The sequence below is a fragment of the Hypanus sabinus genome (genome assembly GCF_030144855.1).
Source record: "Hypanus sabinus isolate sHypSab1 chromosome Y unlocalized genomic scaffold, sHypSab1.hap1 SUPER_Y_unloc_12, whole genome shotgun sequence".
Taxonomy (NCBI): Eukaryota; Metazoa; Chordata; class Chondrichthyes; order Myliobatiformes; family Dasyatidae; genus Hypanus; species Hypanus sabinus.
Genome location: NW_026779013.1, coordinates 428,991 through 455,044, shown reverse-complemented (window position 1 = coordinate 455,044; position 26,054 = coordinate 428,991). Strand labels below are relative to the sequence as shown.

At 40.3% G+C, this 26,054-nt stretch overlaps 1 protein-coding gene across 3 annotated transcripts in view; it reads left to right on the top strand.

The window, feature by feature from the left end:
* LOC132386016 (serine/threonine-protein kinase SIK3-like) overlaps positions 1-26,054 on the top strand; it is a 295,240-nt gene that overhangs the window by 255,718 nt on the left and 13,468 nt on the right. For all 3 annotated transcript variants that reach the window (XM_059958283.1, XM_059958282.1, XM_059958284.1), the window contains 3 exons: positions 4,227-4,372; positions 7,347-7,467; positions 19,407-19,606. In XM_059958283.1, the coding sequence (XP_059814266.1) occupies positions 4,227-4,372; positions 7,347-7,467; positions 19,407-19,561 (422 nt within the window). In that variant the 3' untranslated portion in view covers positions 19,562-19,606. The remainder of the gene's footprint in view (positions 1-4,226; positions 4,373-7,346; positions 7,468-19,406; positions 19,607-26,054) is intronic.

The following is a 26,054-nucleotide window of genomic DNA, read 5'->3' as shown; positions in this document are numbered from 1 at the left end:
TACATTCAAATGCTGTTCATAGAGTGCAGTTCAGCCTTCAACACAATCACCCTCAGAAACTGATTGGAAAGCTGAGCCTATTGGGCCTAAACACCTCCCTTTACAACTGGATCCTAGACTTCCTGACTAGGAGACCTCAGTCAGTCGGGATCGGGAGCAACATCTCCAACACCATCACACTGAGTAAGCGGGTTCCCCAGTGCTGTGTGCTCAGTCTGCTGCTGTTCACTCTGCTGACCCATGACTGTGCTGCAACACACAGCTCGAACCACATCATCAAGTTCACCGATGACCCTACCGTGGTGGGTCTCATCAGCAAGAACGATGAGTCAGCTTACAGAGAGGAGGTGCAGCAGCTAACGGACTGGTGCAGAACCAACAACCTGTCTCTGAATGTGAACAAAACAAAAGAGGTGGTTGTTGACTTCAGGAGGGCACGGAGCGATCACTCCCCATTGAACATCGATGGCTCCTTGGCAGTGATTGTTAAGAGCACCAAATTTCTTGGTGTTCACCTGGCGGAGAATCTCAGCTGGTCCATCAACACCAGCTCCATAGCAAAGAAAGCCCAGCAGCATCTCTACTTTCTGTGAAGTCTGAGGAAAGTCCATCTCCCACACACCCCCATCAACCTAAATGGTTGTATTGAGAGCATCCTGAGCAGCTGCATCACTGCCTGGTTCAGAAATTGCACCATCTCGGATCACAAGACCCTGCAGTGGATAGTGAGGTCAGCTGAGAAGATCATCGGGGTCTCTCTTCCCACCATTACGGACATTTACACTACATGCTACATCCACAAAGCAGACAGCATTATGAAGGACCCCACACACTCCTCATACAATCTCTTCTTCCTCCTGCCATCTGGGAAAGGGCTCTGAAGCATTTGGGCTCTCACGACAGACTATGTAACAGTTTCTTCCCCCAAGCTATCAGACTCCTCAATACCCAGAGCCTGGACTGACACCTTACTGCCCTATTGTCTTGTTTATTATTTATTGTAAGGCCTACACTGTTTTGTGCACTTTATGTAGTCCTGTGTAGGTCTGTAGTCTAGTGTTTATTTCTGTGTTGTTTTTTACATAGTTCAGTTTGGTTTTTGAACTGTGTCATGTAACAACATGGTCCTGAAAAAACGTTGTCTCATTTTTACTGTGTACTGTACCAGCAGTTATGGTCAAAATGACAATAAAAGTGACTTGATTTGACTTAAAGACCTAAGTAATCTCTTCACTCATGCCTCCTTTATTCCATTGCGATACTGCTAATGTGACTTATACTTCTCACTCTCAAATTGCGGCATGAAATCTATCATATTACGATCACTAAGAGTTCCTTTACATTAAACTCCCTAATAAGATCTGGGTTATTACACAACACCCATTCTAAGATTGCCTTTCCCTGAGTAGGCTTAAGGACCAGCTGCTCTAAAAAGCCACCTTGTAGGCATTCAACAAATTCCCTCACCTGCAATCCAACATCAACCTGATTTTTCTAATGCCCTCAGTTATTGGAAGTCCCCCATTACAATTGTGTCATTACCCTCATTACATGTCTTTTCCAGCTCCCTTTGCAATCTCAGCCCCACATCTTGGCTCCTATTACAAGGCCTATATATGATTCCCATAATGGCTTTGTTACCTTTACAGTCTCTTAACTCTACCTACAAAAACTCAACATTCTCTGACCCTTTGTCAGAGGTCCCCAACCACCAAAGCATGTGCTACTGGGTCGCGAGGAAATGATGATTTGGCAACATGAAAGGATATGAGTCAGCTGCACCTTTCCTTATTCCCTGTCACACCCACTGTTGAACTAACAGGTATGAGGTCATCAGTTGCCTAAACACAGTGACACCCTCATGCCAGGCATCACTGGTTGGCCTCAGGTAACCAGCCGCCTTGTGCAGCCAGCAAAAAGTACCGATGCCACTGGCCTGGAACACAAACAGATGGCGCCACCTCTAAACCTGTTTACCGCACCGAATGTTCGTGGGGAACCCCGGGCTAAAATATTAGCAGACAACCTAATTCGGGCTCAGGGTTTAGTAAGTAACAGAGCAGCTACCTTACTCTGATCTACTGAAAGTCATCCCTCCAGCCAAACTTATGTTGGCCGATAGATCCTACCTACCTACGGGGGGGTGGGGGCACGCGCCCTGTCGCACACCTCGCTTGGTCAGTCACTATCTCCAGACTGCAACTGCCATGGCCCCATTACGGAGACCTCCCGCCCATACCTTGTCCTCTCACTTGTGTGCTGCAACTTTATATGTTCATACAAGGAAAATATGCGCTGTGTGTTTAATATCCAAATGGCACTTAAAATGTCATGATGCTATTGACTTATAAGTGAGTTATAATTGACTTATCACTATATTCATGCGAGGAAACTGCGCTGTGTGTTTCATATCCAAACGTCACTTAAAATGTCATGATGCTATTGACTTATAAGTGAGTTATAATTGACTTATTGTAGCGATGTGCTACACACAGCGCTGAAATAACGACATGCAGTCATTTCAAGACTAGTTTATTCAACTTCGCGGTGCAGGCATTTAAATCCCTAGCGCCTGCCCTCTCCAGGCGGAAGTGACGTCAGAAGCGCATTACCAAAGTCTCCCCCCGCACGCTGGCTATTTGTGAGCCGGTTCGCCTGCGCAGAAAGTGGGTCGCCACATAATCACTATATTCATGCAAGGAAAATATGCGCTGTTTGTTTAATGTTAAATTCATTAGATAAACCCTTTTAGAATTGAAATTGAGTGTATTAGCCACCTACAAATGACTTATAGTTGACTTATCACCTATATTCTGGTCGTGATTAACACCACCACCGCCCATTGGCCGGTCCGCAAGAATATTGTCAATATTAAACCAGTTCATGGTGCAAAAAAGGTTGGTGTCATCTTAGATAGCCTCTGACAACCAAGTCCAACTGGCTTCACATGTGATTTAGTAGCTACTAAGACTGATTCTATTGACAGGCAGCCTAGTGATGCCTTAAAACCATTTGGGCAGGTAAGGGTCTTCATCTGAGAATGGCTGCTCATCTATGAGAAGGAAAACTGATCGCTAACCTCAGCTGCTTTGCAGCAATAACCACTCGTGGGAAAGGCTTTGGAAGTAAACCCCCCAAGGGAAAAAAGTTTGGAGCTGCTACAGCAGTCCTACATTGAAATCAACATGGACTGACAGCTCCTGAAACACAGCTGGTGCCAAGTGGTTTTGGTCTCTGTCATTCCTTTGGATTCATTTACTGCATGGAGAAGGTGAACCTGCTACATGAACAACAGCTTGCTCTCCATATTGTACTGGCCTGGCTTGCATATATTGTAGACAGCTGCAATGCAACATCCAAGGTTGACCTAGACTAACAGAAGGCCTCAAGAAGACAGTCCAAAAGAGATTTTAAGTTCAAAGTAAATTTATTATCTTAGTATAGATATGTTATGCTATTATTATACACGTACCATGATAATCATTTACTTTCAATTTTAAATCTCTTTTAGACTCTGTCTTTAGATTTGTATTTGTGTTATCACCAGGCTAATTGAAAAGAATGATTTGTATAGAGAAGAGAGGTTGGATGTGAATTCTTTGGAATTCAGGACAACAAAGAATGACCTTATTGAAACCAATAAAGTCCTGAGGGGGTATGACAAGTTAGATGTTAGAATGTTTTCATTTGCAGGAGAATCTCAAACAGAGGGATAAACTTTCAATATAAAGAGCTAGTCATTTACAGCTGAAGTATGTATAAAAATTTCTCTCAAAGGTGGTAAATCTTTGGCATTCTCTGTCCAGGGAGTTATGAAGGCTAGCTCATTAGATGTGTTCAAGTGGAGTTTGATAAATATTTGAAAGGTTGTGCTTAACTACCCTGAGGGAAGGATGGAAGGAGAGGTATCTGGCATAGTGGAGATATTAAGGCCTGGTGTATATCAAACATGATCATATTGAAAGGCAAACATGCAAAATCAGTTAGCCTCCTTTCCTGAGGTTCATTCTTGTGTTCCTTTATTCTCATGTATAATTCAAGTGATCCAAATTGTAATTAAATCTGCCTTTAGGTGCCACATTGTGACAGAAGACAGTTAAGCAAAGGAACTGGATAGGAAAGTGTATGAGATCCTGATCAACAACATAATAAATATTAGTCATTTCAGCTGGTAAATTGTAATATATGATGATGTGAAACTACTTTAAAACTCTTTCTCATTTCAGAGTCCCCAGTAGCAGATCAAACAGATGGAAGTGCTCCTATACAGCCAATGGAAGTAAATGACCACAATGCAATAGGTTACAAAACAAGAGAGTCAAGTAGAACTCTCCAACGGCATCACACCATTCAGACAAATGATGATGCTTTTGTATGTGCAAAATATTTAATTACCTTGCATCATTAAATACTATTAATTTCCTTGGTTTATAATGTGATAGAAAAGATTTGAACAAAATGATGCACTTGTTCTTTGCTTTTCTCTTGCTTTTTGTTTTTAAGATTGCTAAACAAGTACTAACGAGAAACAGTGATATTGTTATTTTTTTTTTCATCTTGGCCCACAAAACTCAAAGCTAATTACTATTGATTTAATGAAGCAGTATGATTTGGAATCACCAAGGTACATGATTTCTCATTGTGATCCTTTAAAACATTAGCAAAATCTTCCTCTGGATTTCTTCTCTTTAGCTGTGTCTTCACCCAAGCTTCTCCATAATGCAATAAAAACAAAAAAACTGTAAATTTGCGACTGTGGAGAGAGAAACTGAACTTTCATTTTAGGTCAATGACCCTTAATCAGAACTGAAAAAAAGAGAAAATGTGCTCATTTTAATTTTCAGAGTAAGAGAGTTATACATCTATGCTAACTTTTTCGACCTATAATAATATAATTCATCTACATTATGAGTGTGATTGTCTATGTTTGAATGTCTCTGAAATATAGTGATTGTATTTGATTCCATATTCTCTCTGGCAATGAGTTCCAATATCAACTGGTGTCTAGTTAAAAAAGGTACCCCCAAATCCCCTTTAAAATATTATCTTCTTACCTTAAACTTGTGTCCTCAGGTTCTGAGTATCCCAATTAAGATACTGACTCTCCATCCATGTATGGCTCCTATAATTTGTTTATACTTGACCACCTTTGCTCCAGAGAAAACATCATAACTAGAACTCGAATATACAAAAAAGTACACATAACTGACTGACAAACATCCAATTTGCTAAAGAAGACAAATTGTGCAAATAAAACAATGCTTACAATGTGAATTGTAGGTGAGCATGTAGGTCCTAAAATAAATTCAAAATAGTTGTGATTGAAGTTAAGTACCCTCATCATAGGAGAAACAAAAAACAAATTTGGTGCAAATATGAGGAAATCTGCAGATACTGGAAATTCAAACACACACAAAATGCTGGTGGAACACAGCAGGCCAGGTAACATTAATAAGAAGAAACGCAGTTGAGACCCTTCATCAGGACTTACTGAAAGAAAAGAGAGTAAGAGATTTGACAGTGGGGAGGGGACAGAGAGATCCAAAATGATGGAGAAGACAGGAGGAGGAGGGATGAAGCCAAGAGCTCAAAAGTTGGTTGACAAAAGGGATAACGAGCTGGAGAAGGGGAAGGATCATGGGATGGGAGGCCTAGGGAGAAAGAAAAGGAGAGGGGAGCACCAGAGGGAGATGGAGAGCAGGCAAGGAGTGATTGTGAGAGGGACAGAGAGAAAGGGGAGAGAGAGAGAGATATTTAATAAATAAGTAAATAGATAGATAAGGGAGGGAGAGGGGCATTAACGGAAGTTAGAGAAATCAATGTTCATGCCATCAGGTTGGAGGCTACCCAGCCGGTATATAAGGTGTTGTTCCTCCAACCTGAGTGTGGCTTCATCTTGACGGTAGAGGAGTCCATGGATAGACGTATCAGAATGGGAATGAGATGTGGAATTAAAATGTGTGGCAAATGGAGATCCTGCTTTTTCTGGCGAAACGAGCGTAGGTGTTCAGCGAAACGGTCTCCCAGTCTGCGTCGGATCTCACCAATATATAAAAGGCCACACCGGGAGCACCGGACGCAGAATACCACACCAGCCGACTCACAGGTGAAGTGTCGCCTCACCTGGAAGGACTGTCTGGGGCCCTGAATGGTGGTGAGGGAGGAAGTGTAAGGGCAGGTGTAGCACTTATTCCAATTACAAGGATAAGTGCCAGGAGGGAGATCGGTGGGAAGGGATGGGGGGATGAGTGGACAAGGGAGCAATCTCTGCGGAAAGCAGAAGGGGGGGATGATGTGCTTGGTAGTGGGATTCCATTGGAGGTGGCAGAAGTTACAGAAAATTATATATTGGACCCGGAGCTTGGTGGGGTGGTAGGTGAGGTGAGGTGAATTTATTTCCCCCCCCCCCCTTTTTCCTCTTTTTTTCTCTCTGCCCCTCTCACAATCACTCCTTGCCTGCTCTCCATCTCCCTCTGGTGCTCCCCTCCCCCTTTCTTTCTCCCGAGGTCTCCCATCCCATGATCCTTTCCCTTCTCCAGCTCTGTATCCCTTTTGCCAATCAACTTCCCAGCTCTTAGCTTCATCCCTCCCCCACCTGTCTTTCCTATCATTTCGGATCTCCCTCTCCCCTTCCCACTTTCAAATCTCTTACTCTCTTTCCTTTAAGTTAGTCCTGACGAAGGGTCTTGGCCCGAAACGTCGACAGTGTTTCTCCCTGTAGATGCTGCCTGGACTGCTCCGTTCCGCCGGCATTTTGTGTGTGTTGCACAAACTGGGTGACCACTTTTAACAACACTCCTAGTTCACTTCTCAAAAGTCTCCAAAGACCTGTTTTTATTTCTCCAGTTACAGATAACCAGCCTTTATGTGTTTGTGGTATAGTTGTGTGTTCTGACATAAGGTCTTTTTAGTGTCAACTCATCTGTTCTTTTATACTGATCAGCCTGACTTACTTAATAATTCCTACTTTTCCATTTTTTTTTCAAGTTTATGACATCTATTATAGCACCTCCAAGATTGATCCATTTGGCAAGAGAAGTTGCTTTGAAGTGCTGGGAGGTTACAATGTTTATGCGTGCATGCAAAAGTAAAACACTACGAAGGGGGAAAAACCCATTTGATAACAAAACCTAAGTTATTCAAAAACAAAGAAAGATATACTGTGGAAGATCGTTTGAACACCAGTGGTTAAAAGAACTAGAGAAGCTAGTATTCACATTTGATGGAAAGATTTCCAAACTAGTTCATTCAAGTTCAATCAGCATTCTTAATTTTTATAAATAATGAAAGAAAAGAAAATCTTTATCCTTTTAAAGCATTTATTTTCCTTTCCTTTTCTCTTAAAGGATCAGGCAGAGCCATCAGGGATGAGTTTATTAGATGCAAAGGTGCTTAGCTCTGCACGTATGTCAGATGTTCTTAGCCTGTCATCGCTCATGGGAAATCAACAACTGCAGAACAGAGAAGGTGAGGACTTCTGGAATATGATGAACAGCGTATGTTAAATGGCATATACAGAAGTTTTTATTTTGGACACCTGAGCTGACAGCTGTTGGAGTCATTTGAGAAAGAGAGATGAAGAGTCTGTCCAACCCAACATTACAGCACATTTTTGTATGTTAAAGAACAATGATAACAGGATAATTTCTATAGTTACGTTATCATCATAATGCTTCTTCTGAGTTATGTGTAATTTTCCAGATTCCTGGGTCTTCCAACCAAAATTAATTTTATTTACAGACAGTCCCCAGGTTACATACGAGTTCCGTTCCTGAGTCTGTCTTTAAATCGGATTTGTACATACATTGGAACAAGTACATCCGGTATTATTTAGAGTCAGTTAGTCAAACGTTTGTCTTAGTATATAGTATATATTTTACCTTTCTATGCACATAAAACACTTAAGAAACATATGTATTCCAATAATTAAACCACTGCTTTGTTTTATAATAATTGTAGCTTTCATCGAGACAGGACTTTTCACATGCTCCATTATTCTCACTTTATCTTTTATCCTTTAAAATTGTTCCGATCATTGACCAACTGTAGCCTAACGCTTTTCCAATGACCGATGTCATTTCACCGCTTTTCCAAATGCTTTATTATTTACACTTTATTTTCAATCGCCATCGCTTTACATCAATGGAACTGAAACATGGCAGGTGGCGGGTCCCGACCTCTGCAAGCTCCCTACCTGCACCGGCTCCCGAGGTCCGCTGGGTCCTAAGGATCACTGCAGTGAATTCCCTGGGTCCTAAGGACCATCGCTTTGACACAGGTTAAATGGGACAAGTGGGGGCTGTGCTGGGTTTGGGTATTTGATCATCCACAGTATTCCACGTGGGAATTTAAACTGGAGGTGGCAGTGGTTTTTACCAGGTCGAGTTGCGAGCTCGACATTAACCCGGCACGAATGGTATGGGAGTCACTGGATTGATATCAACCCGGCACGTTCTTGCAGGAGCGGTCTGTCTTGGGCCCAGCGCTGATCTCACTGCACCACCAGCCGACCAGAATGGCGGGGGGCAGGGTCAGGGTGACTCTTGCTAAGAAAAATTTAAGCAAAATACAAAGTTACACACTGAACACTGTGTCAATGGCAATGACGTAAAATGGCGGACGGCATCGCGATCTGACTTAAAATGGTGGACAGCATTCTGCTTCCTCGGTTCGTAAGTACAAGTTGTCCATAAGTCAGACATTCGTAACCTGGGGACTATCTGTACTATGCTCTCTAAGAGTATTGATGCAATAGGATGTTGATTGTGTTTATGTTTATGTGGACTTCTCAGTCAATAGGATGCTTCCTGGTCTATAATTTTACTGTTGCTTTTGTTGAGATGGCATAAGTTGGATATTATGATGTACAATTTGTATTCACTGTTCTTTAGTGATTTTGAGAGCAGGGTTTAGAATGCAATTTACTTTGTAATAGACTTGTAGCTGCATGAGGAATTTTGTATCAGTTTAGTCCCTGTGTATTTAATTTATTAGGTGGGTGATCATGATTAACAGATTAAACGGCTATAATCTCAGTGAGGATTTTTTTTTTATAAACTTCAGTTTTTATGTTTTTAGTTACACTGAATTTAAAATCACATTAGGTTAATTGTCAAAGGAGTTCCACGATACTCCCATGAGTATGCTATTTCTTCTCCTTTTAAGGTGTTTTCAGATGAAGAATCATATGTAGAATAAAAGGAGAGAATTTCTTGGAAGTTCATGATATAGTGAACTCTCACTAATTCTATGTCTGATTGAATATTGATTAATATGTTTCCAAGTATTGGATTGTAGTTCAGTTTACATTCAACATGTTTGGCACAGCATTGTGGGCTGAAGGGCCTATACGGTCCTGTAGGTTTTCTGTTACTCTATAGCTAGCAATATTGAAATCTGCATTGCTATAGCTATTTTTCTGCATAAATATGTGATCAGATGTGACCCAGTAAAATGTGATCAGATCTTCACGTGTCCTAAAACTAGATAAAGAGAACCCAATTAAATAAACAACAGAAACAACATTACACTGGTTAATTTATTTATTAAGAAAAATATCTAATATTTCATGTATTTGCTGGAAAAAATATACAAATCTCTATAAGATTATCAGTTCATTCAGACAAGTGGATCACGGTTAGGAGAGGGAAGGGAAAGAGTCAAATGCTTGAGAGTACCCCAGTGGCTGTTCCCCTAGACAATAAGTACTCATGTTTGGGTACTGTTGGTGGGGGGGGGGGGGGAACAGCCTACCTGGGGGAAGCAACAGTGGCCATGCCTCCAGCACAGAGTCCAGCCCTGTAGCACAGAAGGGTAGGGACAGGAAGAGCAAGGCAGTAGTAACGGGACTCGATAGGGGGTCAGATAAGCGATTCAGTGGGCACAGTCAGGAGACCCGGAAGGTAGTTTGCCTCCCTGGTGCCAGGGTCCAAGATGTTTCTGATCATGTCCAAGATATCCTGAAGTGGGAGGGTGAGGAGCCAGAGGTCATGGTACAATGACATAGGCAGGAAAAGGGAAGAGGTCCTGAAAGGAGAATATAGAGAGTTAGAAAGGGAGTTGAGAAGAAGGACCACAAAGGTAGTAATCTCGGGATTACTGCCTGTGCCATGCGACAGTGAGTGTAGGAATGAAATGAGGTGGAGGATAAATACATGGCTCAGGGATTCAAGTTTCTGGATCATTGGGACCTCTTTTGGGGCAGGTGTGACTTGTACAAAAAGGACGAGTTAAACTTGAATCCTCGGCAGACCAATATCCTGGCGGGGAGATTTGCGAAGGCTGCTGGGGAGTCTTTAAACTAGAATGGTTGGGGGGGTGGGAATCAAATTGAAGAGACTAGGAGAAAGGAGATTAGTTCACAAATAGAGAAAGCTTGTAGACAGGGTGTGAGGGAGGATAGGCAGGTGACAGAGAAGGGGAGTGCTCAGACCTAAGATGTAGGGGAGAAGGAAGAAAAAGAAGACAGTAAAGTTCTTTGTACTGTTAGAGATAAACAGAGAGGAAACGGTAGAGAATTTCTTAAATGCATTTATTTTAATGCTAGGAGCATTGTAAGAAAGGTGGATGAGAGAGCATGGATTAATACCTGGAAATATGATGCTGTAGCTATTAGTGAAACTTGGTTGCAGGAGGGGTGTGATTGGCAACTAAATATTCCTGGATTTTGTGGCTTCAGGTGTGATAGAATCGGAGGGACAAGATGGGGAGGTGTTGCGTTGCTTGTCAGAGAAAATATTACAGCGGTGCCCTGGCAGGATAGATTAGAGGGCTTGTCTAGGGAGACCGTTTGGGTGGAATTGAGGAATGGGAAAGGTGTAGTGATATATATGTATAATGTCTGAAATACATCTTATGGAAATGTTTGTTTGATGAACTTCAATAAAAAAATAAATCACCAAAAAAAAGGGAAAGATGTAGTAACACTTATAGGGGTAAATTATAGACCAGCTAATGTGGAGCGAGAATTAGAAGAGCAAATTTGCAAGGAGATACCAGATATTTGTGGTAAGTACAGGGTTGTGATTGTGGGAGATTTTAATTTTCTACACAGAAAAGGGGCAGTGTGGATCTTCAGTTAGGGAATGAAATAGGCCAGGTGACAGAGGTATGTGTTGGGGAACATTTTGGGTCCATTGATCACAATGCCATTAATTTCGGTATAATTATGGAGGATAGGACTAGACCCAGGGTTGAGATTTTTGATTGGAGAAGGGCTAACTTTGAGGAGATGTGAAAGGATTTAGAAGGAGTGGATTGGGACAATTTTGTTTTATGGGAAGGATGTAATAGAGAAATGGAGTTCATTTAAAGATGAAATTTTGAGGGTACAGAATCTTTATGTTCCTTTTAGGTTGAAAGGAAAGATTAAAAGTTTGAGAGAGCCATGGTTTTCAAGGGATATTGAAAACTTGGTTAGGAAAAAGAGAGAGATCTACAATAAATATAGGCAGCATGGAGCTCGAGGAATATAAAGAACGTAAGAAGAATCTTAAGAAAGAAATTAGAAATGCTAAAAGAAGATACAAGGTTGCTTTGGCAAGTAAGGTGAAAATAAATCCAAAAGGTTTCATACAGTTATACTAATAGCAAAAGGATAGTGAAGGATAAAATTAGTCCCTTAGAGAATCAGAGTGGACAGCTATGTGTGGAGCCGAAAGAGATGGGGGAGATTTTGAACAACTTTTCTTCGGAATTCACTAAGGAGAAGGATATTGAATTGTGTAAGGTAAGGGAAACAAGTAGGGAAGTTATGGAAACTATGACGATTAAAGAGGAGGAAGTACTGGCGCTTTTAAGGAATATAAAAGAGGATAAATCTCCAGGTCCTGACAGGATATTCCCTAGGACCTTGAGGGAAGTTAGTGTAGAAATAGCAGGGGTTCTGACAGAAATATGTCAAATGTCAGAGAAGGGGATGGTGATGGAGGATTGGTGAATTGCTCATGTGGTTCCATTGATTAAAAAGGGTTCTAAGATTAAACCTAGCAATAATCAGCCTGTCAGTTTGATGTCAGTGGTGGGTAAATTAATGGAAAGTATTCTTAAAGATGGTATATATAATTATCTGGATAGACAGGGTCTGATTAGGAACAGTCAACATGGACTTGAGCGTGGAAGGTCATGTTTGACAAATCTTATTGAATATAAAAGAGGATAAATCTCCAGGTCCTGACAGGATATTCCCTAGGACCTTGAGGGAAGTTAGTGTAGAAATAGCAGGGGTTCTGACAGAAATATGTCAAATGTCAGATAAGGGGATGGTGCTGGAAGATTAGACAGGAAGGTTCAATCGTTAGGTATTAATATTGAAGTAGTAAAATGGATTAAATAGTGGCTGGATGTGAGATGCCAGAGGGTCGTGGTGGATAACTGTTGTCAGGTTGGAGGCCGATGACTAGAGGTGTAAAGTTCTTTGTACTGTTAGAGATAAACAGAGAGGAAAAGGTAGAGAATTTCTTAAATGCATTTACTTTAATGCTAGGAGCATTGTAAGAAAGATGGATGAACTTGAGCATGGATTGATACCTGGAAATATGATGTTGTAGATATTAGTGAAATATGGTTGCAGGAGGGATGTGATTGGCAACTAAATATTCCTGGATTTCGTTGCTTCGGGTGTGATTGAATCGGAGGGACAAGAAGGGGAGGTGTTGCGTTGCTTGTCAGAGAAAATATTACTGCGGTGCTTTGGCAGGATAGATTAGAGGGCTCATCTAGGGAGACTATTTGGGTGGAATTGAGGAATGGGAAAGTTGTAGTAACACTTATAGGGATGTATTATAGACCACCTAATGGGGAGCGAGGAGCAAATTTGCAAGGAGATAGCAGATATTTGTAGTAAGCATAGGGATGTAATGTGTGATAGATGTTAATTTTCCACATATAGACTGGGAAGCCCGTTCTGTAAAAGGGCTGGATGATTTGGAGTTTGTAAAATGTGTGCAGGATAGTTTTTTGCAGCAGTACATAGAGGTACTGACTAGAGAAGGGGCAGTGCTGGATCTTCCGTTAAGGAATGAGATAGGTCAGGTGACGGAGGTATGTGTTGGGGAGCACTTCGGGTCCAGTGATCACAATGCCATTAGTTTCAATATAATTATGGAGAAGGATAGGACTGGACCCAGGGTTGAGATTTTTGATTGGAGAAAGGCTAAATTTGAGGAGATGTGAAAGGATTTAGGAGTGAATTGGGACAATTTGTTTTATGGGAAGGATGTAATAGAGAAATGGAGGCCATTTAAACATGAAATTTTGAGGGTACATTGTCTTTATGTTCCTTTTAGGTTGAAAGGAAAGGTTAAAAGCTTGAGAGCGCCATGGTTTTCAAGGGATATTGGAAATGTGATTTGGAAAAAGAGAGAGATCTACAATAAATATAGGCAGCATGGAGTAAATGAGGTGCTCGAGGAATATAAAGAATGTAATAAGAATCTTAAAGAAATTAGAAAACTAGAAGATACGAGGTTGCTTTGGCAAGTAAGGTGAAAATAAATCCAAAAGGTTTCTACAGTTATATTAATAGCAAAAAGATAGTGGGGGATAAAATTGGCCCTTTAGAGAATCAGAGTGGACAGCTATGTGTGGAGCCAAAAGAGATGGGGGAGATTTTAAACAATTTATTTTCTTCGGTATTCACTAAGGAGAAGGATATTGAATTGTGTAAGGTAAGGGAAACAAGTAGGGAAGTTATGGAAACTATGACGATTAAAGAGGAGGAAGTACTGGCGCTTTTACGGAATGTAAAAGAGGATAAATCTTGGGGTCCTGACAGGATATTCCCTAGGACCTTGAGGGAGGTTAGTGTAGAAATAGCAGGGACTCTGATTGAAATATGTCAAATGTCGGGAGAATTAACGTACTGCTCATGTGGTTCCATTGCTTGAAAGGGGTTCTAAGAGTAAACCTAATAATTATCAGCCTGTAAGTTTGACGTCAGTGGTGGGTAAATAAATGGAGAGTATTCTTAGAGATGGTACATATAATTATCTGGATAGACAGGGGCTGATTAGGAACAGTCAACATGGATTTGTGAGTGGAAGGTCATGTTTGACAAATCTTAATGAATTTTTTGAAGAGGTTATGAGGAAAGTGGACGTTGTCTATATGGACTTCAGTAAGGCCTTTGACAGGGTTCCATGCGGGAGGTTAGTTAGGAAGGTTCATTTGTTAGGTATTAATATTGAAGTAGTAAAATGGATTAAGTAGTGGCTGAATGGGAGATGCCGGAGAGTACTGGTGGATAACTGTTTGTCAGGTTGGAGTACGGTGACTAGAGGTGTGCCTCAGGGATCTGTACTGGGTCCAATGTTGTTGGTCATATACGTTAATGATCTGGATGATGGGATGGTAAATTGAATTAGTAAGTATGCAGATGATACTAAGATAGGTGGTGTTGTGGATAATGAAGTAGGTTTTCAAAGCTTGCAGAGAGATTTAGGCCAGTTAGAAGAGTGGGCTGAACGATGGCAGATGGAGTTTAATGCTGATAAGTGTGAGGTGCTACATTTTGGTAGGAATATTCAAAATAGGATATACATGGTAAATGGTAGAGCATTGAGGAATGCAGTAGAACAGAGTGATCTAGGAATAATGGTGCATAGTTCCCTGAAGGTAGAATCTCATGTGGATGGGGTGGTGAAGAAAGCTTTTGGTATGCTGGCCTTGAGCATTGTGTATAGGAGTTGGGATGTAATGTTAAAATTGTACAAGGCATTGGTAAGGCCAAATTTGGAGTATTGTGTACAGTTCTCGTCACTGAATTATAGGAAAGACGTCAACAAAATAGAGTACAGTGGATATTTACTAGAATGTTACCTAGGTTTCAGTACCCAAGTTACAGAGAAAGGTTGAACAAGTTAGTTCTTTAATCGTTAGAGCATAGAAGGTTGAGGGGGGACTTGATAGAGGTATTTAAAATTATGAGGGGGATAGATAGAGTTGACGTGGATAGGCTTTTTCCATTATGAGTAGAGGAGATTCAAACAAGAGGACATGATTTGAGAGTTAAGGGGCAAAAGTTTAAGGGGAATTTCTCTTCTCAGAGAGTCGTATCTGTGTGGAATGAGCTTGCAGTAGAAGTGGTAAAGGCAGGTTCGGTATTGTCATTTAAAGTAAAATTGGATAAGTATATGGTCAAGAAAGGAATGGAGGGTTATGGGCTGAGTGCGGGCCAGTGGGACTAGGTGAGAGTAAGCATTGGCTCAGACTAGAAGGGCTGAGATGGCCTGTTTCCATACTGTAATTGTTAAATGGTTATATTTAAAGAAGATATTAGAGTCAGGTGTTTCAATCAATGGGATGATAATCAGTTGTGATTGTGGCAGGCCCTGACCTATTTAAAGAACATAAACCTGGATCTTCACTATCAAAGTCTGATCTTCACCACACAGGTTTTTGGAAATGTGCCATACCTCGATCAGAGGACCTTGTGGATGCTCTCCAGGTTGGAAAAGGATATAGAACCATAGAACATTACAGCACAGAAACAGGCCTTTTGACCCTTCTTGGCTGTGCCAAACCATTTTTCTGCCTAGTCACACTGACCTGCACCTGGCCCATATCCCTCCATACCCCTCTCATCCATGTACCTGTCCAAGTTTTTCTTAGATGTCAAAAGTGAGCCCACATTTACCACTTCATATCATATCACTTATCACACTCCCACCACTCTCTGTGTGAAGAAGCCCCGCCCAATGTTTCCTTTAAACTTTTCCCCCTTCACCCTTAACCTATGTTTTTTTTTCTCCCCTGGCCTCAGTGGAAAAAGCCTGCTTGCATTCACTCTATCTATACCCATCATAGTTTTATATACCTCTATGAAATCTTCCCTCATTCTTCTATGCTCCAGGGAATAAAGTCCTAACCTATTCAACCTTATTAATATCCTTCCTGTAATTAGGTAACCAAAGCAGCACGAAATACTACAAATTCGACCTCACCAATGTCTTATACAACCTCACCATAGCATTCCAACTCTTATACTCAATACTTTGATTTATAAAGGCCAATGTACCAAAAGCTCTCTTTACAACCCTCTCTACCTGTGATGCCACTTTTAGGGAATTTTGTATCTGTAGTCCCAGAAAATAATTTCTAAAGAGGTTGTGCTCCACAAATCCATTCAGGCAGATGGTGTACAAATGAAGGAAAGTCAACACCACTGTTAGTCTCCCTGGAATGGTTGACCAACAAAAATCATTCCAAACAAAGCTTGTATTATTCCAAGAAGCCACAAAGAACCCCAGGGTAACATCCAAGGAGCTACAGCCCTTTCTTGCATTGGCTATTGTCAGTGTTTGTGAGTCCACCATCAGGAAAAACTGAACAACAATAGTATGCATGGCAGAATTGCAAGGAGAAAGCCACTGCTCTCCCAGAAGAAAATTGCTGCCCATCTAAAGTTTGCTAAAGACTACCTTGATAAGCCAGAAGTATATTGGAAGAATGTTTTGTGGATAATGTGTGCAAAGTAGAACTTTTTGGCTTAAATAACAAGCATTATGTTTGGCTCAAAGCAAACACTGCATTCCAGCATAAGAGTCTCATCTCATCTGTATAACATGGTGGTGTCAGTGTTATGGTTTGGGCCTGCCTTTCTGCCTCAGGTCCCAAGTCAGCTTACCATCATTGATGGAACTATGCATTCTAAAATGCATCAGCAAATTCTACAGGAAGATGTCAGGGTATCCATCTGTGAACTGAAGCTTGAGAAATAAAGTCATGCAGCAAGACAACGACCCTGAACACACAAGTCAGTCTACCAAAAAAATGGTTAAAGCAGAAGATATTTTACATTTTGGAATGGTTGAGTTAAAGTCCTGACGTTAATCCTATCGAAATTTTGTGGAAGGACCTGAAGCAAGCAGTTCATGCAAGGAAGCCCACCAACATCCCAGAATTAAAGCAGTTTTATACAGTGCAGTGACCTAGAGTTCCTCCAAGCTGATGTGCAGGACTGATCAACAGTTACCAGAAACGTCTGGTTTAAGTTATTGCTGTATGAGGGGGTCAGACCAGTTACTGAAAGCAAATATCCATATTTTCCAACAAATGCATGTAATATTGGATCATTTTTCTCAATAAATAAATGAACAATTATAATGTTTTTTGTTATTTATTTAATTGGATTCTGCATATTTGGTTTTAGGATGTGAAGATCTGATCATATTTTACTTCATATTGTTACAGAAGTAGAGAAAATGTCTTAAGTTCACTAACTCTCTAGCACTACTGTATAGGAATGTAAACAAACAGTTGTAAGTCATGTTGAATTTTGAGCATAAGGTCATTTTGCCTTTTGAACTTTTATAGATTACGCAATCCTTCATATCCTTTTGCCAGCTGAATTGCTATATTTTGATAACCTTGGCATCAAAATACTATTACTATTAAATAGTTAATGAGAATTGAAAGTATTTCAAAATATAATGTAGAACAATCAATAAATCTAGGAAGCACATTTCTTTATGGTGCTCAAGAGAGAAATGGGTAAGTTTTGAAAGGAAATAATTTTCAAGCTGTTGGAAGAGGATCTAAGAGTGGGACTTGCAGGATTGTTCTTGCATAGAACTAGTATGGATAAACAGAGAAAATCACTGGGGTCATTCTTCCTCCCATCAGAGATATTTATCAGGAGCGTTTTGTAAGCATGTTCCTCAGCATTGTAGGTGTTTCCTTCCCTGTGACCAACATTCTCTTTGAACACTCTATCAGGCAGGGGAGAACTGTTAGGATGGAAAATAATCATCTTCTCCCGGCCACAAGACTACTAAATTCCCTGCCATCACCACCAGATTTCATAAAGCATGAAACGCCAGTAGCAAAAGCTTTTTGATAACTTTTTCACTTGTGTTCTACTGTAAATGCACGATTACTTGTTAGTTTATTTGTGGTAATATTACTTTATGTGTGTGAGCTTTATGTACTATTTGAGCCACATGCTATTGGGAGCATTTAACAGATAGTAGGACCTTATCCTCAGTACTACCCTACCCACCTATCCCCCCACCTTAAGGGACCAAATAGCATATGACAACCATGATTAACTCCTGGCCTTCACATGCAGCTGAACTGTTAAGCCCGGAGGAACTATTTCTGTTGACAGAAGGATGGGTTATTAACGCCTTAAAATAAGTTGCTTTGCACAGCTGTGGGACTCATCAGCTTATCCAGGAGAAGGAAAATTCTGATCTTAAACCTCTGCTGCACTGTGGCAATACCTCTTCATGGGGAAAGCTACAAAAGTAAACCCTGAGGAATAATCTGGAGCTAGATTCACTAAGGTAGTCCAATGTTGAATTCAGCACTGCTGGCAATTCCTGCAATGCCACTGATGCCAAATTGTATCAGTCTCAACTGTTCATTTGGATTCATCAACTGTGTAGATAAGGGAGCCTGCTGTATGGACAACAGCTTGATGTTCATATGGTATTGCTCCTACATACTGGTTGACACTTAATGTAGGCAGCTAGGCTGCAATAGCCTGACCAACGAGGGCCTCCAAAAATATGTGTACTGTGCTGTGAAACTTTTTCCTGAGGAACATTGTTTTGTTGGGTGGTATATATGAGCATGGAGGAATGACAAAAAACTGAACTTGAACTTGAAATAGCCTCCATACATGCTGTAACCATTCTGTGATTCTATAAAAATGCAGATGTTATTTCTAAAGACAGAAAGCAAAATCCATTCAGAGCAGTAGCGAGAGTTCAATGTGATTTTGAGAATTGATCATAAAATCTGAAGAAATTATATGTTCAGATTATGATCAACCTTGATTTAATTTTCTGCACCTAACTTTGAAAGCAGTGAGAATGCAATGCCCAAGAATGGAGGAGTGTAGAATTTCAGATCTTGTCTGAAGTGCCACAGAGAAATATCTCTCAGTAGGAAAGGAGATGGTGAGCCATATTTTATGCCTTGTAGGGGTTACTTCACTATTTTTGCCTGGATTTGCCCATTCACTGTGTGACGTTGTAAAATGCCGACCTGGAACAATATATTATAGCCTCTCTCCATCTTAAAATGATAATTGAAAATCAAAAGAAGCTGAACTTTCTGAAACTGCAAGTTATTTCTGATGATCATTTAGTGTAAATATTTGCTGATGGTAATACTGTTTTGTAGTTTTTCACTGGAAAGCAGGTTAATCTCTGCAATTGGATCCTAGAATCATTCACGTTCTGCAATTTTCTGTATTAAAAATCAGATTTGACGAACAATCATTTGTAAACTAGTAAATCTAACTAAGAATAGCTAGAAATAGGAAATGTATATTGGAAAACAGTGGAAAATTCATTCTTTCTATCATTGACCTTTGGTAAAACTGACCAAAATTTGTATGTAAAACATTGATTTAAATAGTTTTAATAATCTTCTCATTGAATCTTACTTGCTTTTCACAGAGCACCGTGGATGTTCCCAGAGTTCTGCTGAACCAAACAGAGGAGGTGTGGCACATTCAAACAGCTCTTGCTACCCTGCCAAATGCATCACTGACATTTTGAAAGAGCTGAACCCACCACTTGACAACAAAGTACTTCTCTACAAAACATCCTGATTTGGCCTTCGGATTGGAGCAGGCTGGCATGTAACAAATAACGTGGTGAGCTATAGAGTTGTTCTAAGGAATTTATGCACATTTTGTTCATCTAATATTGCATTAATAAAAGAAAATGGTAGGAATAAGCCAGGCATTATCAGTGAAGAATGAAATAGAGTTAAAGCCTCACATCAATGACTTTCTGTTATATTTTGAAATTCTGCGGAAGTTAAAATAATGAAGGTATTTTATAATAGCTTTTTCATGTTGTGTGATCTGTATATTTGAATCATTATTTCAAGGTCTTGATGGTTAAGTCAAATCCCCTACAATATTTTCTTGGTACATTTTACTAGGATTTTGGAAGTATTTTGAGCTCAGGGAAGTGCATCACTGTGGTTTTGTAGTTCTTCATAAGTCCTTCAATGTTGTTGTCCCACCTGTGTTACTTCTCTTCAATATGTGGTTGATAGCATCTTTATTCATGTGTTTTCTTTGCTGACAAGTTATTTTCATTTACAGTGAAACCGGATCTTTTATTTTTCTGCTGCAGACCCTTCAGCTCATCTAGTCCATTTGAAACAATTAATCTTCATGTCCAATCAACCTGGACGTATAGCCCTCCATACCCTCCTTCTCCAACTTATGTACCTTTCCAAATTTCTCTTATATGTTGATAGATGGTCAAAAGATGGCATCATCGACAAATGGCGACGTCTTTGAACAGTTTATGAAACTACTCAACACGTACAGACAAGCTGGGGGAACTCGGGAAACGATCCACAGATGCTGACCAACCTGCTGAGTTCTTCCAGCTTGTTTGTACATGTTGATTTGACCATAGTATCTACAGTGTACTTCATGGAACTACTACTTCTTTTAAATGCTCTTCTTCTAAACTGCCATAGATATGTAGTCTATAATTTCCACTTTGGATCAACTGACCAATATTTCACTTTTGCTCTCTCCTGGGGAATTAGCCTAGGTTGAAAGCAGAGTATGTGGCCTTTATTATCTGATGGCAGAATGCATACCCATGGTCAGCTCCATCACTCCTCATGGATTAAAACATTGAATAACATTGAAATCGCAGCAAGAGGCGGAGAGGGAAGAGGTAAAAGAAGGTCGGAGAGAAACTTTTTTTTTAACTGATCGGGGCAAGGAGGCTAGGGTTGGGAATCAAATTGAAGAGACTAGGAGAAAGGAGATTAGTCCACAAATAGAGCAAGCTTGTAGACAGAGTGTGAGGGAGGATAGGCAGGTGACAGAGAAGGGGAGTGCTCAGACCGAAGATGTGGGGAGAAGGAAGAGAAAGAAGACAGTAAAGTTCTTTGTACTGTTAGAGATAAACAGAGAGGAAGAGGTAGAGAATTTCTTAAATGCATTTACTTTAATGCTAGGAGCATTGTAAGAAAGGTGGATGAGAGAGCATGGATTAATACCTGGAAATATGATGCTGTAGCTATTAGTGAAACTTGGTTGCAGGAGGGGTGTGATTGGCAACTAAATATTCCTGGATTTTGTGGCTTCAGGTGTGATAGAATCGGAGGGACAAGATGGGGAGGTGTTGCGTTGCTTGTCAGAGAAAATATTACAGCGGTGCCCTGGCAGGATAGATTAGAGGGCTTGTCTAGGGAGACCGTTTGGGTGGAATTGAGGAATGGGAAAGGTGTAGTGATATATATGTACAATGTCTGAAATACATCTTATGGAAATGTTTGTTTGATGAACTTCAATAAAAAAATAAATCACCAAAAAAAAGGGAAAGATGTAGTAACACTTATAGGGGTAAATTATAGACCAGCTAATGTGGAGCTAGAATTAGAAGAGCAAATTTGCAAGGAGATACCAGATATTTGTGGTAAGTACAGGGTTGTGATTGTGGGAGATTTTAATTTTCTACACAGAAAAGGGGCAGTGTGGATCTTCAGTTAGGGAATGAAATGGGCCAGGTGACAGAGGTATGTGTTGGGGAACATTTTGGGTCCATTGATCACAATGCCATTAATTTCAGTATAATTATGGAGAAGGATAGGACTAGACCCAGGGTTGAGATTTTTGATTGGAGAAGGGCTAACTTTGAGGAGATGTGAAAGGATTTAGAAGGAGTGGATTGGGACAATTTTGTTTTATGGGAAGGATGTAATAGAGAAATGGAGTTCATTTAAAGATGAAATTTTGAGGGTACAGAATCTTTATGTTCCTTTTAGGTTGAAAGGAAAGATTAAAAGTTTGAGAGAGCCATGGTTTTCAAAGGATATTGAAAACTTGGTTAGGAAAAAGAGAGAGAGATCTACAATAAATATAGGCAGCATGGAGCTCAAGGAATATAAAGAACATAAGAAGAATCTTAAGAAAGAAATTAGAAAAGCTAAAAGAAGATACAAGGTTGCTTTGGCAAGTAAGGTGAAAATAAATCCAAAAGGTTTCTACAGTTATACTAATAGCAAAAGGATAGTGAAGGATAAAATTAGTCCCTTAGAGAATCAGAGTGGACAGCTATGTGTGGAGCCGAAAGAGATGGGGGAGATTTTGAACAACTTTTCTTCGGAATTCACTAAGGAGAAGGATATTGAATTGTGTAAGGTAAGGGAAACAAGTAGGGAAGTTATGGAAACTATGACGATTAAAGAGGAGGAAGTACTGGCGCTTTTAAGGAATATAAAAGAGGATAAATCTCCAGGTCCTGACAGGATATTCCCTAGGACCTTGAGGGAAGTTAGTGTAGAAATAGCAGGGGTTCTGACAGAAATATGTCAAATGTCAGAGAAGGGGATGGTGATGGAGGATTGGTGAATTGCTCATGTGGTTCCATTGATTAAAAAGGGTTCTAAGATTAAACCTAGCAATAATCAGCCTGTCAGTTTGATGTCAGTGGTGGGTAAATTAATGGAAAGTATTCTTAAAGATGGTATATATAATTATCTGGATAGACAGGGTCTGATTAGGAACAGTCAACATGGACTTGAGCGTGGAAGGTCATGTTTGACAAATCTTATTGAATATAAAAGAGGATAAATCTCCAGGTCCTGACAGGATATTCCCTAGGACCTTGAGGGAAGTTAGTGTAGAAATAGCAGGGGTTCTGACAGAAATATGTCAAATGTCGGATAAGGGGATGGTGCTGGAAGATTAGACAGGAAGGTTCAATCGTTAGGTATTAATATTGAAGTAGTAAAATGGATTAAGTAGTGGCTGGATGTGAGATGCCAGAGGGTCGTGGTGGATAACTGTTTGTCAGGTTGGAGGCTGGTGAATAGTGGTGTGACTCAGGGATCTATACTGGGTCCAATGTTGTTTGACATATACATTAATGATCTGGATGATGTGGTGATAAAATTGGATTAGTAAGTATGCAGTTGATACTAAGGTAAGTGGCGTTTTGGATAATAAAGTAGGTTTTCAAAGTTTGCAGAGTGATTTAGGCCAGTTAGAAGAGTGGGCTGAACGATGGCAGGTGACATTTAATACTGATAAGTGTGAGGTGCTACATTTTGGTAGGAATAATCCAAACAGGACATACATAGTAAATGGTATGGCATTGAAGAATGCAGTAGAACAGAGTGATCTAGGAATAATGGTGCGTAGTTCCCTGAAGGTGGAATCAGTAGAAAAATGTGACATAGGATCTGAAGAATCTTTGTGGGCTGAGTTAAGAAACTGCAAGGTAAAAGGATGTTGATGTCAGTTATACACAGGCTTCCCAACAGTCGCTGGGAGGTAGACCACAGGTTTCAACAGGAAATAGAAAAGGCGAGTCAAAAGGGCAATTTTATGGTAGTCGTGTGAGATTTTAACATGCAGGTCAATTGGGAAAATCAGGTTGGTAATGGATCTCAAGAGAATGAGTTTGTTGAATGCCTAAGAGATAGATTTTTAGAGCAGTTTGTCATTGAGCCTACTAGGGGATCAGCTATACTGGATTGGGTGTTATGTAATGAACTGGAAGCGACTAGGGAACTTAAGGTTAAAAAAAAACCCTTAGGCAATGATCAGAGCATGATTATGTTCAACTTGGAATTTGATAGGAAGCAAATAAACTCTGACATAGCAGTATTTCAGTGGAGTAAGGGAAATTACAGTGGTGTGAGAGAGGAGTTGGCCAAACTAAATTGGAAGGAGCTGCTAACAGGGATGTCTGCACAGCAGCAATGGTGTACGTTTCTGGGAAAAATGAGGAAGGTGCAGGAAGAATTACTCAAATAGCAAAATAGTACAACCATGGCTGACAAGGGAAGTCAAAGCTATTGTAAAACAAATGAGAGGGCATACAATAAAGCAAAAATTAGTAGGAAGATATTGGATTCGGAAGTTTTATAAAACCTACAGATAACAACTAAAAGAATCATTAGAAGGGAAAAGGAAATCTGAAAGCAAGCTAGCAAACAATATCAAAGTGGATAGTAAAAGTTTTTTCAAGTATGTAAAAATAATAGAGAAACGAGAGTGGATTTAGCACCCCTAGAAAATGAGACAGGAGAAATAATAATGAGGGACAAAGAGATGGCTGCTGAACTAAATGAGTATTTTGTGTCGGTCTTCACTGTGGAAGACACTAGCAGTATGCCTGATGTTGTATGGACTCTGTGTTAAGTAACTAGCAATGTGCCTGTTGTTACAGTATGTGAAGGGAAAGAAGTGGGTGCAAACTGTTACAAGGGAAAAGGTGCTCAAAAAGCTGAAAGACCTGAAAGTACATAAGTCACTCGGACCAGATGAACTGCACACTAGGATTCTGAAAGAGGAAGCATTAGAGATTGTGGCAGCATTAACAATGATCTTGTAAAAATTATTGGACTCTGGCATGGTGTCAGAGCACTCCACTCTTTAAGAAAGGAGGTAGGCAGCATAAAGGAAATTATAGACCAGTTAGTCTGTGGCTGGGAAAATCATGTGTATATATATAAACACAGACACACACACACACACTCACATATGATTTAGATGATGTAATAGATGGCTTTATTGCCAGGGTTGTAGATGATATGAAGATTGGTGGAGGGGCAGGTAGTGTTGTGGAAACAGGTAGAATGCAGAAGGACTTAGACAGATTAGGAGAATGGGCAAGAAAGTGGCAAATGATATACGATGTTGGAAAATGCATGGTCATGCACTTTGGTAGTAGAAATAAATGGGCAGACTATTTTCTAAACAGAGAGAAAGTCCAAAAATCTGAGATGTAAAAGGACTTAACTTGCAGGTTGATTCAGTGGTGATGAAGGGAAATGCAATGTTAACATTCTTTTCAAGAGGTCTGGAATGCAAGAGCAAGAATGTGATGTTGAGGTTTTATAAGGTACTAGTGAGGCCTCACCTTGGGTATTGTGAACAGTTTGGGATCGCTCATCTTAGAAAATATTTGCTGGTATTAGAAGGTCCAGAGGAGTTTCACAAGGATGATTCTTGGAATGAAAGACTTACGAGGAACATTCGATAGCTCTGGGTCTGTACTTGCTGGAATTCAGAAGGATGAGGGTGTGGAAGTTGAATCCGGATAAAGTCACTCAGAGAGCGTATAAGTACAAGCTCTTTATTCAAAGTACCCATGGATTACTCAGTTAGTCACTCAAACAGGGACAGTCTGTCTGTGACGGTTCCTGCCCGATCCACCGATTAACTCACAATTCTCTTAAAACACAAATATATTCATCCAGATAACCCCCACACAAGACAGGCTGGAGTCAAAGTTATCTATTGCTTGACAGTACTGAGAGACACATTACAGAACAGGCATAATGGCCTAATCACACAAAACAGGCTGGAGCTGTCCTATCTCTATGCAAGACTGCACAAGGAGATAAGCATCCAGAAGCCCTAGCTGGCTACCTTCAAATAGAAGTATTGCTCAGCATTGAGTAACAAAATTAGCATATCTGTTGATCATCTGTGGTTTCTTTCAGAAAAACAGGCTGCTACTGTTTAATGAATTGTTAACCTTTTTACATACTTTATCAAGAGAGTCTCATTGAACAGCCTAGACAGAGTAGGTATGGAAAGGATGTTTCCCATGGAGGGAGAGTCTAGGACAAGAGGGCACAGCCTCAGGATAGAGGGGCACCTGTTTGAAACAGTGATGGGGAGAAATTTCTTAGCCAGAAGGTGGTGAATTTGCAGAATTTGTTGCCACGTGCAGCTGTGGAGGCCAGGTCAGTGGGTGTATTTAAGGCAGAGATCAATGGGTTCTTGATTGGACATAGTTAAGGTTACAGTTAGAAGGCCATGAAATGGGGCTGAGGAGGAGAAAGAAAAGGATCAGCCATGATTGAATGGTGGTACAGACTCAATGGGCCAAACAGCCTAATGCTGCTCCTATGTCTTACGGTCATCAGTATAATGCTGAACTGAACTAAATGAGTGGCTGGCACTCCTAGACTATTTCTGGGGGATCTGCTGTTTAATATTTAATGTTTAACATTCTTTGTGTTCATTTTTTGCATTTTGCTGTTTACAGAATTTGTGTTCTTTTCTCATTTCTTGAGTGTTTGATGTTGTCATGTAACAGATTCCATGG